The sequence below is a fragment of the Numenius arquata genome, chromosome 6 (genome assembly GCF_964106895.1).
Source record: "Numenius arquata chromosome 6, bNumArq3.hap1.1, whole genome shotgun sequence".
Classification (NCBI taxonomy): domain Eukaryota; kingdom Metazoa; phylum Chordata; class Aves; order Charadriiformes; family Scolopacidae; genus Numenius; species Numenius arquata.
Window position 1 is genome coordinate 60,904,606 of NC_133581.1, and position 16,424 is coordinate 60,921,029.

The 16,424-nt window shown below is 44.5% G+C and overlaps 1 protein-coding gene across 1 annotated transcript in view; it reads right to left on the bottom strand.

Annotated features, from left to right (window-relative positions):
• STON2 (stonin 2) overlaps positions 1 to 16,171 on the bottom strand; it is an 87,454-nt gene extending 71,283 nt beyond the window's left edge. The window contains exons 1-2 of the mRNA XM_074149990.1: positions 16,103 to 16,171; positions 317 to 529 (exon numbers count right to left, since the gene is read on the bottom strand). Coding sequence (XP_074006091.1) covers positions 317 to 404 — 88 coding nt within the window. The 5' untranslated portion in view covers positions 405 to 529; positions 16,103 to 16,171. The remainder of the gene's footprint in view (positions 1 to 316; positions 530 to 16,102) is intronic.
• Positions 16,172 to 16,424: the final 253 nt, after the last annotated feature.

The window sequence follows — 16,424 nt, forward strand, 5'->3', positions numbered from 1 at the left end:
CACTGGGCACAGTTTTGCACTTGATTATAATAGGTGAGACTTCCTCTGTGGTCAGTTGGATACTGCCTTGAATCTCAAAGGACAGATCCAAACCCTGTAATAGACCTACATTAAGGAAATCTCGCATTAGGAGACTACTTTGCATTTTTGGCCCAAATTCTCTTATTACATTGAGGTAACAGAAGATAATTCAATCTCTACACATGCTGCTTCCACTTAGAAGGCAAGGTCTGTGATACTAGATATATGACAGTAGTTGGTCTAATTCAGACAAAGAAAGTTCACAAGGGTCAAAGGAAAATCAGAGATAGCTTACCTCGCGGGTTAACGGGGAGGAGCAGTTCATCAGTGAAGGACACCCACTCGGACTGGTGGGAGGCAATGACACTAGTCAGAGATGTCATATTCGCAGGAGGCTGCTCATCTTCACTCGGGGAGCATAAGGAGGAAGCAGAATGGGAGAGAGGTACGGTGGAGATGAGCCAATAGAGGGAAACACCTCCTTTGCACTCTCTTTTCTTTTCAAGTCCTGTTAAGATAAGAAAGGAGTAAATTATGTCTTTTAGAAAATTAAATGGGAGAAATGAGTGCCACCATTTTAATAATACAGAATTTTAAACCAGTTTATGCACCACAGGCACAATACCGTTAAAGTGCTGCCACCTTAGAGACAGGAATGTCACCTGTGTCTAGAGGAGGGCTACGCTTTAGCAACTCCTTGATTAAAGCACCGGAGAGTCTCCAAACATCCTCATGTTAAAACAGTCAGTCACCAAAACCAATGTTTTATTCCTTACTCAGGGAGCCATGCCTCTCATAACCCCAGCAAGAGAGGTGATAAGGGGATTCTCCCGGGTTTAGCAAATTTTGATTATGATGTAACTTAATCCCAATTCCAAGATGTCAGCATATTCTTGCTCATCTTGCTGCTTACCACGTCTGTTCCCTCTCAAGGACAAGCAATAAACTGCATATCTCATTATCAATAACATTTACGTAGCTGGTTCTGGGATCAGGATGGGTTGCCCATGACTCTCCTAATAGTCTGGGTATGAAGAGCTGCCCTCTCAGCCTTTCAGCTCTGCTACTTGACTGGAACTCACGTTTTGATTTTAAAAACCGACGTCTTAAATCTCATCTGGAGTTAAGCAGGATTTTGCTGTAACCCAGCAAACGTTTTCACAGACACGGCAACTTTAATTAGGATGCACTCCAACGGAACATACCCCACACAGATCTGGGATCCCGATAGAGTGAATGGGGCACTGCAAAGGGCTCTGGGTGCTGGTACTAACTGGGAAGGTCAGGTCTGGGGAGAGAAATTCTCTTCGAAGAGCACCCATGACCGCCTCAGATTGCAGACCACTTTAAAACTCTCAGAGAACTACCGCCTCCTCCTAGGGAAGCCTGTCCCTAATTATCTCAAGCACTGAAGGTCTTGTTGCCATGGTATTCAAGTACTTGAAAACACTAAAACTCAGACTTGGCTATTTTAAAAAGCTTTAAGTAGCATCTCTTGGGGTGCTGTCTCTCACCTGCTAAAGGGTTTTTTGGGGTGAAACTTCATATTGGTGTACAAAAACAGATACTTTACTAGATTTCTCTTTACCCCACGTTAACAACATTCAGGTCCAATGAGCAGACAGAGATATAAATGCATTCACTCTTTAAGCATGATTATTCTCTGCAGGGCTACAGTTATCAGTCTGCTGAAGGCAGGTCAGCAAATAAGAGCTGCACTAAAGTGCTGAAAACTGCAAAAATTTGGAAGTCACGAACCAGCCTGACACCCGACAGAAAGAATTCATGGGTCCGTGTTCATTGAAGATGAACCTTTTCAAGACTGAACACAAAAATGTACAGTTTCCTGCAAACGCAAGAACTAGGATTCCCGCAGACAATCCTGATGGTTAAGCGCAGTTTGCCAGAAGGTTGATCCCCAGTGTCCATGGCCACCCGCTGCCAGTCACGCTGGGCACCTCTCCCTCGTCACACCACCAGGGCCCCGGTGCTGGAGCAGCAGCTGCACTTCAGCCCCAGCCCCTTCCCTCCACTCCCATGGCAGGACCTCTGCCTCGCTCCGCATCCATTTTGGGTGCTATTAATAGAAATTACGAAGCTAAACATAGAAGCAAGCCGAGAGAAAAAGAATACTCAGATGTTTAGGGTCACTTGGACGCCGTATGAGGGAAGGAGAGGAAGACCTTGGTATTTTGCTTTCCTCGTGTGTGCAATTAAGCTGTTTGTTTTGGGCTTGTTTAAAAATCTGTAACCAAGTCTTCTTTTCCCAAACAACTGGACACTGACCTCTCATTTGTTCTGGAAAAGTCCTGACGGAAGCATGAAACGGCAGGAAATGAAAAAAGAAAACAGTTTATCTTGCCCTTAATGCACAGAGACTCTAGTAGAGCTCCTTTTTTTTTTTTTTTTTTTAAAATGTCAAGGGGAAAAAGCTGTGAAAGGCGGCAATAAAATGGACTGTTTCAGGTGTGCAGATATGTGAGAGAATTATACCATTATTTTAGGATGGATGTGCTCTTTTACCCTACTGCTCCGTGACAAGCATACTTTTCTAAATTCACTCAGTACCAGACAGTAAAACTTAAACATCTTAAAATGGACAGCGAGTGCTCTGAGCCCAGAAAAGTACCAGAGTACCGTGCAGTGCAGCAAGAAGCACGAGCTCCAGCCGTACAGCTTCCCCGTGGCTAGAATTTCCTATGGAACTTCCCAGTTCGGTAAATAAAGGAGACAGCGTTGACTTATCAGGGTTATCACCACTTTCAGACAAGCAGCTTGAAAGAGAGGGAAGTCGGCCTGAGGAGATCGTAATGTCAAAGATTCTCAGGATAGAGGCACTCCGAGGATGCATATGTTAGGATGAATAAAAGTATTAAAAAGACAGAATTTTGCATTCTCTCAGCTTTCACAATAAAGCATCAATCCCACCCCCTGACCTAACTGCCTGCACAGAATTATGGATCGCGTACAGCTTACTCCTGTGCAGACTGTGTGGGAAAGATACAACTTCATCCCTGAATTATTTTTCACCTCTCTTCACTTTCCAAAATCCTACTTGGAAGAAAACTTAAGCCAACCCCACTGCGAACCGAGGAGCCTCAGGAAGCACAATACCGATGCCGTTGCGCGTTCATTTAACACCACGATGCTGCAATCTGCAGAACCACCACAGAGGTCCACGTCTCCGGAGGAACCATTTGACACCGTGGATCAACCTGAATAGGACAAATCCTGATCCTGGAGCCTACAAGGACTAAGGGAAGAAGTGGATCCTCTGTAGTCCAAGCAACCTGCAGTTAAAGCAAAAGTTTATGCCGTACAGCCCAAGCAAAAGGAGATGGAAACACATTTCTTAGAATAAGATATTCTCAAGGCCAGGCCAGCATTACATCTCTCTACATCAACGGGATTTGTTACTTCTAGATTTGTGCTATTATGTGCGTTAAGTTTTTTGGTGCTGAATCGGTTAAAAAAAAAGCGAAGTCACTTATCAGATTTTTTGGTAAAAAAATTGCGAATCAAAAGTTCGTTGCTATTACACAGTAAATACAAAGTAAAGCAGGTATTATACATGCCGACCCCAATGATCCTCACCATCAGTTCCAGTGCAGTGTTTTGACCATGAGGTAACAAAACTTTAAGAAGCTGAAATTTCTGCTTCAGGTGTCCCTTTTTCCCATTACAGTTTCGCAGTGGGACATGTAAATCTGAGTGACAAGTGGGTGACTCTTATTTCCAGTTCTCCAAAGGGTAGAGATGATACAGCTGGAACAAAACTCCTTGCCTGTTTAGTCCTCCTAACGTTTTGATCAATCACATTACAGAACCCCTTTCTAAAAGTGATGAAGGTTCATTCTAAAATGACAAAACTGCTTTGGTAACTAGAAACCTTCTCTCATTTCCAATCCATGTAGAATCACAGTTTATAGCCATTTCTTTTCGCGACACGCTTGCGTACCTGCCCTTTCGTACAACTCCAATCTAGCAACAGACGAAAAGAAATATCATCCTCCTTCTTCCTTTATTTTACTAAGCCAAAAACACAGATTTTGAGCAACTGACATAATTATCTTGTGCCAGAAGTCCCACACCCAGCACCTTGTACAACGAGCCCTAACTTTAGTGGGATTTCTACGCCCTACGTTGAGTACAAACACCAGCAGCAGTAACGGTTCACAGCGCTATTGAGACATCTCAGAAGTATCCGCAACGGAATGGTGCTTTTGTAAACATACCATTCGAAGCATTTAATTACTCACGCGTTCGGACAGCAAACTCCAACACTGCTTCTCAGCGCATTTCAACTCCGCGCAGAAGAAACAGGGCAGTTAACCATTTTAAGCACTAAGGGTCACTTCTCCAATTGCTTTAAGTTACATCCATAGGATGCACGCTGCAGTCGGCTTTACCACCACTACCCAGTTCTTACCCAGAGATTACAGTTACATGGAAGAACAGAAGGAGAGAGAAAAAAAAAAAAAAAAAAAGAATAAAAATTGAGAGGATTAAATTCAGGTTTTGTTTTGCACCACTGAAAAAAAATTATCCCATAATCCAAACAGCGATACTGTTTTTCTTGCCATATACATTCCCTTACAATCCCAGGGATCTAAACATTAATTGGTTACTGTACTTTGCATTTGTTTATTGTAGGAGACCACGGAAGGGAAAACAACTAGACAAGCTGTTAAGTTTCTCGCAGCAGAAAAAGAAACTAAGCCAAAGGGACAGTAAAAAAAAAAAAAAAAAAAAAGGAATGACCACGGCTTTCGTTGTAACAATCAAGTTTCACTAACACCAGGAAAGTCTCAAGGAAAAATATGTAATTTTATCTTGACCACGTGTTTGGCAAACCTGTACAGACGAAACAATTCTAGTAGCATGGACTGAGGAGTGATTGCTGCCTTGGGCACACTTCCAAGCGAGAGAGAGCTCACGGCTCTTCCTCTCAACTCCGCCTGTAACAAGCCCTGCCCGCCGTCAGCACATCATGACCTGAATAATAAACAAACTCCAGATTGGAAATCTGTTCTCAAGCACTAAAAAAAAGTCCCAAGTACTTCAGGGTGCCGCCGCAAAAACAAAACACAGTGATAAATGACAGGAAAAAAAAAAAAAAAAAAATCCCCAAAACTTGAGAAACCAAATGAAATAAAGGAACTGGATGTGGATTTTATTAATACTGAAAAAATCGTTGCCCCAGCCTCTGCCTAAATGCCTGCGCTAAGATTACCTTATGAATGACGTAGATGATGACAGGAATAAAGTCATATTTAGTTATTTGATTATTGCCTTCTTAATATTGACAATCCCATTTTCTCCATGTATTCAGCTCCCCCAGCTTATAAATTGCCCCGAGAAAATCTCTGGTAACAGGAGGTTTTAGAACTTACTTACACCAGTTTTACTTACTCTGATCCATATGTGCTGTTACGTGAGCTCCATGACTTCAAACGTAGCTTGAGAAGCTCAGTCACTACCTGCTGTGTGAAACACTCACTCGTGTAAGAGTTCTCGATGCGTCAGGAAGAATTAGGGTTCAACGGGAGTCAAATGGACATCCCTTGTGAAACCCCTGCAGCTTCTGGAAGCAAGGCTGGCTTTGCCCATTACAGAATGCACTTAAGAGGAGGGTCACAAGAGCCTTGGCAGTGCTCTGTCCTCAGAGCCCGGTCAAACCCGCTCTTCGCCATTACAAGGTTGGTCGTTATCACTCTCCCTTGGCAATTTCAGACAGAGATGGAGTGAGGCAGAGTGTGGTACTGAAGATGACTAGAGCCATCTGGCACGTTGGATGGCAGAAAAGCGATAGGGATCTCCCTGAGCAGAGGGCCCTGTGCAGCCGCACTAATTAGTGGCCATATCCAATTATTCCAATGGATATGAAGCAATCCCTCTAAATCCACAGTACAAGTCAGTGGCAGCAGCAGTCTCAAAGCTGAGGTGACCTGGAATGCCTTTATTTCCTCTAGACCACAAGAACCCAACTACCACACGTAACACCATGTCCTACAAATAAACACCCGGGCTTTGCTGGAAGCTCACATTTTCTAACCATAAGAGAAGCTCTGGGGATGCACTGGTAAGAAAGTCATAAGCATCTCCCTCAGGAATATTTGCGTCAAGGCTAATATCTGAAAGGTCAACAGCAGCTGTTTCTCTACACCACAATATATCTGCCACAGAAGCTCCTTTGTTGTCCAGAGAGAGAGAAAACACCGAAGATGCTCTCCTGCAGGCAATAGCAGGATACTTAGGCAGTTCAGAAGGCCATGCCTTAGAAATACTTCACAGGCTCTGGATGCCTCATAACAAGAGCCAGTCAGACAAGATACTGCCTAGAGGCGTTCAAAACCTGATATTGGAGGAAAATTGTACAACCTCTTCCTCTATTCAGTGCATTCCCAGGAACTTGAGAAACGTAGAAAGGCATTGTAGAAGAGCAGCAATACAGAAAAAGAATGGGAATCTAATTTTTTAATTTTTATTTACAATTAGATATATAACAGGCAAAAACCAAGAGAGGGTACCAGACAAAATGTTTGGCAGTGATAATTCACATCCCCAGTCACATCGGGAAAGCAGAAGCTCTGCTTTTCAGGATTTTAAATATAGCTCGCTGTGGGTCCATGATGCATTCAAAGTGCAACTGAAGCCTCCAGTCATGTAATTGCATTAAAACTTGAAGGATAATTTCCCAAACTGCCAGCCTTTCAACTCAAACTAGAATCTGAGGCAAAGATCAGTCAAATGCTTCTCTTACCACAAAGAGCAACGGCGCCTTAAAACTAGACTGGGAAAAGATCACAGAAAAGAGGCAACATATCAGTTTGGTTAGGAGAACATCTGCATCTCTAAAATCTGGGATTTTTTTTTCCCAGTCAGTACTGTACTAGTAAGAGAAAAAATAAGCAAAACACTTATTTGAGGGTTGATTTCCTAAGGGAAGTCAAAGGGAAGGGATTAATTCAGGATCACTTTACAGACCAGTTTTTGCTGTGTTCAACAAAATTCTCTTGGCAATAACAGTAGGCAATGCATGGCAGATGCATGGTCTTTGCCACTCTTCCTTGTCTTCTCAAGGCCTCCAACAAGGCAGAACTCCAAAGCAGCACCTCGATCCCAGACTTCCACACCTGGCCATTACGTGTGCCACAGACTTTCCCTTCTGACATCTGCAACAGTCACAACTATTGCACAATGTAATGCTACAGTAAGTGACGTTCCAACCCGTAGTACGGGGAGGGAACTGGGTTTAACAACCCGTTTCTTCTTTCAAACCTGAAAAAGTGAATCATATAAGGAACATGTTTTTCAGGAGAAAGCTCCCACCAAACACCCTGGTTTGCACACCAGATACGGATGTTCTCATATGTTCTTGTCTAAATTGTGCACAGACAAGCTAGCCAGATGTATTCCACTTACCAAACCCTCCAAAAGCTATTCTACTTTACTTGCTGTTGCGATGATTATCAAGGTGTGTTTTTTAAGTTATCTTACTGATGTAAAAAGCATAACGTTCTGCAATTAATCACCCTTGAACCAAGTATGTCATTGCAGCCTGACATCACTGCAGATGGCCATCAAGAGGCGAACACAGATCACAGAGCCCTGTCTGTACCTATCCTTCTTCCGAACCGGGACTAATGACAAAAGAAACAGGGAATGAGTAAGTGATCATAAATTTACTGGAATATTGTGCTGGACGATAAACAATCTTCTAGTAAACACACATCCGGGCTTGTAGGAAATGCCATCCTGTTCTGCCAGGTACTAACATTCCAGCACTGCTTACATGCCTTGCAGCTAATTACTGCTTTTCCAGTATCCACTGTACAACTCAAAACCCGACCCTGCCTCCATTCGTAAAAGGAGAGCCAGAATAATTCTTCCTGTGTCTCAGGGCTGGTTCCAATTGCACAAGTGAAATCAGGGCTTTATCTTCTGAATTACAACTCAATTCACGCTAGAAGTTAGGCAAAAAATCTCCACTGAAAACGCTGAGTATAATTAGTTGCCATCAATCAGTATCAGTTAGAACTCATTTTGGACTAAGAAAGCTGGGAGAAGGAAAAAAAAAAAAACCACCAAGAAAGAAAGAAGTCAAGCCCTCAAACACTAGCCACATTCAAGACAAGGGAGAAATTGGGTTCTGTAGAGACAGATGCTTCACCGGAGGCTGTGCCCGCAGAGACGACGGGCATTCATCTAGCTGAGCTGCGAGTACGCACAGAACAGGAGAACAGATTCAGAACGAGGGGAAAACACAGAATCCAACCGCGAAAGCATCAGGAAAACAAGGACCATTGAGGAAGTGATGCAGCCCTGAAAGAAAGCAAAGAAGTTTTCCTGCACTGAATGTTGGCTGGCAAGGGAGATTAGGAGCACCGAGTGAGAAAGCCATCATCTGTTCAAGGCTTCTCTGTAATTTCCATATATCTAAAAATTATATGTATAAAAATAACGTCTACATTGTTGTACTTCTATGTAACATCTTCTGTAACTTCCAAGCTGTATCAGCAGCACCCTTCCAAGAAAAGAGTTTAAAAAGCAATTTTCATTTTAAGGGAGATCCTGTTTGATGGTTATATCTAAAGGCAACCTTAAAATGTGAGGCTGTCTCCCAGTTTAAGGAAGTCCTGCTTCATTATTTAAAGCCCAACAAAAACCAATCCTCTGGAAGAGGCATCCCAGGGAAGGAGCCTGCCCTGGCAGAAAATTCCTTGGGTGATCCAACTAGTCTTTCCTCGTTTCCAGTGTCTGGAGAGTCAACTGAGATTATGCAACTTCGTGTGATGTCGGGACACTGCAGCCCTTCAGGGCAACCCACAAATACCACGTTTGTTGTCACACTCTATTTTAGACATTCTAAATATAGGCCCATGAGACTTAATGGTGCTGCTTGTTTAGCGTGACTACTCCTGTTTCAAAAGATCCAAAACCGACTCTAGAAAAAAAACCACACTTGAGCAAAGATTAAAGGGACCCAGTATTTTATATACTATTACCAAAAAAACTACTACAAAGTAGAAACAAAGATCTTGACAAGTCAAATTCATACACAGTACAAAATAGTATGTTTGCAACTCTACTACAATTGTGTCTAATTGTATTTGGTTAATTGTCAAAACATGAAATAGGAATGCATGGTATACCAGCATGATGTAGAACCGAGGGTATGAGAAAATCCTTCACTTTTTGTTGTTTGGTTTTGGGTTTATTGGTTTTGTTTTGTTCTTACTATCACACATTAATAAGTGGTCTTAGTAAAAATAAAATGTTTTTCAGGGGAGAAAAAACACCCTAATCTGTTTTGTAGTATCTCTGTCAGCAGGCCCATACCTAGAGAGTAGGTTTAGTAAGATGACAGGAAAGGTAATATTCGTTCCTGAATGTCGCTCACTCATCTCTGGAAGTTCACAGGGAACAGAAAACAAGAAGTGGCTTTACTCTGGTGCAAAGGGGTAGAGCCCTTTGCTGAAAATGAAGTTCAGAATACTCTGCTTTCTAACTACCAACGCTTTGGCATCATCTGATGCCTGTGAGACAGAAGGCAGCCTTGTGCGTTCCAGAAGAGGAATCCAAGATACGGTGCCATCTATCTACATGAGATCATGTAAGAGCTGCAGGGGGACACAGCGAGAGGCAGACCTCTATGGCACATGGCTATGGCAAATCACTCATATTTTATTTTACGCAGTATTTTGCTGAGGAAGGTACAAGAGGAGCCACTGTGAGTCTCAGTATCAACAGCAGAAAGAAGGACCAGTTGCACCTCACGCTCAATAGCATCAAACAGTTAATACCAACATTATTGTATGGCTTCCACCAGATGCTAATCTGACACAAATGCCCAGCTAGGAAGTATTCAGTTAGGAAGCATAATATGCAGTATTATACATTGAAATTCATATGACTCAGGTCCCACTGTGTGGCGCAGTCCCTGGTTTCACGGTGCTTGGAATGGCTCAGACAAAGAGTCATCGCACCAAGGCATTTGCGAGGCCATCAACCAGCAGATACAGAGTGATAAAGAATAAAAAAAAAAGACATGCACAATGGCTAATCACACAATGGTTGGGGCATTACTGTCAGAGTAAACTGTGAAAACTGGAATGGGAAGGAGCACTACACATGGGGAACGGTGATGGAGCTGGGGAGAAGGTTCCCTGTAGACCAAGCTGTTTGCTGGGGAAGCTTCTGTGACGGCAGCTCCTCGTACACCTGGCTTGAGCCAGCGGTATGCAAGCGCTGTAGGTACATGCACTTGCCCGTAGGTCACAGAATCTAAAACTAAACAGACTGCTACTTACAGGTGCATGAAAAAACGTCCCATTTTCAAACAGAAACAGCAATGTGATTTGATCTTTCAAAATTCCATGTTTTGAGGATACAGAATAATTTAGATGGCTATACCAAATCAATGCTCTAAAAAAAAACAAACCAAAAAAACAAACCCAAAACTTACAGTGAGACATTTCACAATTCTTTCCTAGTCAGACAACCTTCAGTTTCAAACAGCAGACATTTGTTTTCTCATTAAATCGTGTAAAGTTTAACTGCATTAGGTGAGCAGCCATCCTATGTATCTAGAAGTATGCTCTCCCTACCTGAACTTTCCAGTTATGCACACGGAAACTGAAAGAGTGAGATGAAAGTCACATGCCAAGACAAGTGAAGCATGAACATACTCAGCTGGACTTGGGCAATGCAATATCTTGCCTCCCAAATTTTTAGAGAAGAATTTCATTAACGTTACACGTCTGGGTGCTGTCAGACATCGTGTAACCCAAAGTAATTTTCTTTAAAGGAAGGCATCGGGTCTGCTTTATGCATGATCTGTTTTGTGTTGTCCGTGTGCTTTAGTAGAGCGATAGCGGAAAAAAAAACCAACCCAACAAAACCAAAACCCACCAAAAAAACCCCAACACTCCCTTCCCACCCAAACCCCCAGAAGTTTAAGACAAGGCTACTGTTGCCTTGAAGACTCTTGAGTCTAGTGAGGAAAACAAAGCCGAAAAAACTTTATGGAGACTTCACTCACTTCATTGAGAAATCAATACAAAGCGCTGCAGACGTGGAGATGGATGCTGGGCACGCTGACAACGCCGGCAAGGCCTTTTTTTGTTAAAAGGTTTGGAATCTGACTACCCTCCCTTCTGCAATGCACAACACCCTCTCGGGCACCACTGCCGGCAGCGCTGCGTGTTGGGCAGCAGGGCTGCTTGCTGAGCCCACCCTGGAGATGGAAGTGATGCGGTTGGGTCACCCCACCTCACGCAACCATCAGTGACCACGGTTGTTCTGCTCCTCAGCCCACCATACGTCCCAGCGGCGCAGCATTATGATATGTGGAAATACCAGTTCCCGGCAATGTTAATGCAGCACTCCAGCTCTCCTGCCAGCTCCGGGGAAGCCAAGTCCAGCTCGCCTTTGGCAAAGACTGCCCTACCCAGTGGACAAGTTTTGGAAATGGGACGTAGACAAGTAGATTTTAAGATATTTGAGATATTTACCTCCCTCTCTCATAAAGGCACAGACCCACAAAGGGACCGGGACTCTGTTTCTGTCACCAGGACCGGCAGTGATTCACTGTGGCAGAGCTATAGATTTGACACCAGCATAATTCACACAGACTTGAACAAAAGCAAGTTGCAAACTACTGAAAATTAGCACAATTAGAAGAATTTATTTTTTTTTTTTCAAGACAAACTTCCTGAAAAGAAGGGATTGTTCGCCTGAAAGTTACTGCTTGTTTCAGTGTCACTGAATAACTTATTGCAGCTGTTTGGGGTTGCAGCTCCCAAAGGTTCTGTGGCCACCCTCAATCACTCTTAGCTCCAAGCACTTACGTATCAATAGCCTGGATTGAACACAGGGAGAATTTGCCGTCTTTTCTGGAAAACAGTGAATGCTGGTGCCAAACGCCGAGCACACATGCAGTGTGCTAACCTAATACAGCTGCCTCCATTCAGAGAGACTTGGATAATTAAGTTGCAGAGGTCAGAGATGAGTTATTTAGAAGAGGAAAGCCCAAGATCTGCCCAATCTATTCTCCTCAGTGAGAGGAGAATATTCCTCCCCTTCAGTGACATTTGAGATTCTGGCAGTGAATACCCCCCAAAAAAATCCACACACCTATCAGCTGAGATCTTATTCCTCATGCTGAATTCACGTACCTTATAATTTGGAACGATATTTAAGAACACACACCTGATGTTTCCACCATATGTAATTTTTATATATTGGATATAATTTTTAGCCCGGTAAATATTTGAACTCGGGTGAACTGGAAACAGCATAGCAAGGATGAGAGAGAAAGGAGCATTCCTGGTGGCAAGTTTCTGTCCGCAGGAGCAGCAAGCAATTAAACAGCAACTAATCATTAAACTTCATAGGCCAGATTCTTCCCTACAGCTGTTCCATTGAAACTACTTCATTAGAAAATAAACTGGCCTTGTGCTGTGGAGCTTGACCAGCTAAAGTGTCAGTTATGCAGCTAGTAATACTTTTTCTTTTCAAAAATGCTTAGTAGTGCCTTTTCCATACGTTTCCATCATCCCCACAACCACAAAACCACCATGCAGTTCTGCAAAATGGTACCTTCTGTTCACAAGAGGCCCCTGATTCAGATAGCAAGAGAACAAAATTACTGTATCGTATGGCCACCCCCATTTTCAGAAGTAAACCAGAGATAATTCTTTCATTTCATTTCACAGCTGGCAAACCCAAGAGCCCACAGAGAGAATTAGTTTCTATAAATATTCATGTCTATAAATGCCAACTAAAACTTGAAAGAAACAGCACAGCTCAGCAAAAAGACCTCCTTTCTCTCCAGCTCACCAAGCAGGTCTGCTGCCGTGGACCAGGAGCTCCGCTCTGAATCTCAGCTCCGGAGCACACGCCGAAGGAATTGTGCCGAGGGACGTTTAGTTCGGTTACCTTAATAAAAGCAAGATGAATCACAGCTCATTGAACTCCAGACACCCAGTTAGACATCTGAGATAGTCATCTGATGCTCTGTTTATAGTCAATAGAAGGAACACAACACCTCCAGAGGATCCTTCCTGCGATCTATTTTCAAAGGAGGTGAATCCCCTTCCAGAAAGACTACAGCAACTAACTTAGGCTTCCACGGTCTCTTTCACACCTAAACTAAGGCAACTGAATCACAGCCAAAAATAACGTGGTACCAGTACTCGATTTCCCCTTTCACTGATACGCTGTGTTACTGTAGATCCTCCCTGATAGTTATTTCCTGACGATTTTTATTTAGCTTTCCAACTTTCAAAGAGAAAGCTAACGTTGCCGCAAAGCTTCCGAGCCTAAAACCTTTACTTTCAGTCTGCCTTTAAGAATACGGCTTTTCAACGATTCAAAATTCACGTATTCTGTTAGTTTATTGGCAAAGATCACGACGGGTGCTTTGCACAAAGCCACGGTGCAATACTTGGGTTAAAAGCTGCACAAAGAAAGGGTACCACGAGGAGGAAAGCATCAGAGCAGGAGACTCCGCAAACCATCACCCTGCAGCTGATGCCACCTTGGCAACTGCCGCGCCGACTGGAAAAGTCACCACTTCTACAACAGGGGCAACAGAAGCCTTCCAGAGCAGAACATCTTGAGAGATTTGTAACACACATTTCTCATCGCCGTTTGCTGATGACAGACTCGAGATCTCTGAAAATTAAGGACTCTATAAACATGACATGTTTAGCCCACTCACAATATGGTTTTAACCCCCACACAGTCTGGGTTTTCAACCAGGGAACTGGTACCAGCTGCCAGTTCTTAACAAGGGAGCTGGCGAGGGAGCACAAACACGACTGGAGATGGGGAGCTGGCCACAACTGAGATGTAGCTGTTGCTTTTTTACCTCGCATCCCTTCCCCTTGTTACCCCTTAACCCTTGTTACCCAAACCAACCACACAGCAGATTATTAATTACCCCACTGATGTAACGAGGGATACAAGGAACTCACCGAAAGCAGAGACCTGCAGTTAAAGACCAAGGTATGCTGTTAAGTCCTTAATGGTAATTAAGGAAATGAATCATAAGAGAGTGCAGAACTGAGATACAGTGCAATCCATGAGAGAAAAAAAAAAACAACTGACCTCTTATTGAAAATTTTAATGGTCACGTTCTTGATGGCATTCATATTTTAAAAACAATTTAAAACGTAGAACTATAAAAGAGCGGCAATCACTAAAGTTGCTTTATTCCTATATCTAAGGAAAATGGTATGTGAGACTTGTTTGGGAGTTATTGCCACTTGCTTTGGACTTCAGATCTCCATAGGAATATAGTGAAAAGCCTTTATCATGTTACGCTTTTAAACAGAAAAAGTCAAAGATTTACCTGACAAAAGCACAATATAACAGGTTATATGTAATTAATAGCAAATACTGCTTTACATTATAATCAATCAAATCTGAAAATTCTTGGAGAAGAGAGAACCTAGCCACTTGGAAACTAAGTATTGAGGAAAATCATATGCATTGCATAATGCCACGTAATACGACTCCCTGGAGATGGAGGAAACTGCTCTTCAAGCTTTTTAATGATAACACAAACTTCGTTTACTAACATAAACCTGTTTATCTAGAAACTATTAAGGCAAAGTCCAGAGCTCACTCGTCTGTGCAACACAAGGTATCCCAACTCATCTCGACGGAGAAAAGAAAAACAAAGAAATCAGTCACGTACCACAATTAGGGAACACAAGCATTTTGCAATCAACCTGTAGTTTGAAATTTCCTTGCCCAAACTAGTAAGTTTACAAAATGCACATTTCACAGGAGACAAGAATGACTCATGGCGGATTCACAAGTACAGTAATGCCAATGTTTGCCAAATTTTTACCTTGACAATACTAAAAATGCCCTCAAACCAATACAGTCAACTTATTCTAAGGATAATTCCCAGCGAAAGGTGCAACTAAGTATGAGAAGAGGTGAGCTGCAAAGAATCACCTGATGGAGTCACGCAGTCGAGCGTTTTTAAACTTGCTTCTCTCTGAAAAACTCAAGTCTCAAAAAGGATTTAACCATGGGAAAAAAAAAAATCGGAAAAGTTTAGCCTGATTACAGGCAATTAGTCAACCAAAAATTAGCAAAAATGAACGCAGAGAAGTGGAGGTGCAGTAGAGAAAGCGTTTTTAACACATGACCTAGGGAAACGCGCAGGGAAGGGGCTGTCTGGTTGTATATCAACATAAAAATCCACTTCGCTCGGAAATCTGTAATTTGAGCTTTTTAAACCTGTAATTTACATAGTGTATTCCAACGAGATGACAGAAAGACGAGTGGCGATTTCTCTTTGCCTTGCAGTATCTTAACCACAGGAAAAAAAAAAAAAAAACCAAAAACAAAACAAAAAAACCCAAACGTTTGAAAAGCAGCACAAATTCGGCAGACTCGGGAAAGGAAAAATCCAAACCCTGAGTAATGGCAGGGAGCAGCTGAGGGGTAGGTGGATACGAGCAGCTTCCACACGCTGCCGTTAATGACTCATTAACCCTTCCGCAGACGCGGGGCAATAAGCTGCCGGCACTGACAGGGAACCCGGGGGTGCGCGATTTCAGCCGGGAGGAGAAGATGGCTGGCGGGTCGCTAGGCTGCCTGCCATAAACAGCCCCCGCCGCAACAGCCACGCCGGAGCCTGCGGGGGGACCCGGGGAGGGGGGGGGGGACACCGGCTGGAAGGCGGCCCCGACGGCCAGGGACAGGGAACGGGGCGCGGAGGGGGGAACTCCGGCTCCACAGGGGCCGCCCCCCTCCTGCGAACGCACCCGGGGGACGGCGGCAGCCCCGGCGGGGCCACCCATCTTCGGGCTTAGGTTTTCTCCGCTCCTTAGGTTTCTGGACGTCCCCCGCCTCCCCCAGCGCAGCCCGCTCCCCGGAGCCGCGCTCCCCCTTCCTGGGCTGTGGGGAAGGGAGAGCAGGGGGGCGCGCACCCTTATTCCCCGGCGGGCACCGGCCGGGACGCGCAGCCCTGTCCTCCCCTCCCCTCCCCTCCCCTCCCCGCCCCGCCCCGCGGACTCCGCGGCCGCTGCCCCGCTCCGTCTCCCGGCGGACCTACCTGCCGCCGGAGCTCCGGTCGCTCCGCGGGGCCGCGCTGCCGCCGCCCGCGCTGGCGGACAGCGCGCTGAGGGGAAGCGGTGGCAGCGGCGGCGCGGACCCCGTCCCGCCCCCCGCCCCTCCCCGCGGCCGCCGCCATTGGGCGCTGCGCGGCGGCCGCGGCCCCGCATTGGCCGGAGGCGCCCCCGCCCGGGGTCGGGCCGGTCCCCGCGGCGGCCGCCGGGTGCGCGGTGTCTCCTCAGCTCACGCAATTAGCCCATTTAAATACCTTCGTGTTTTTTTAAATACGGTTCAAAGCCAACGCACGTTCCCGCCTCTTCCAT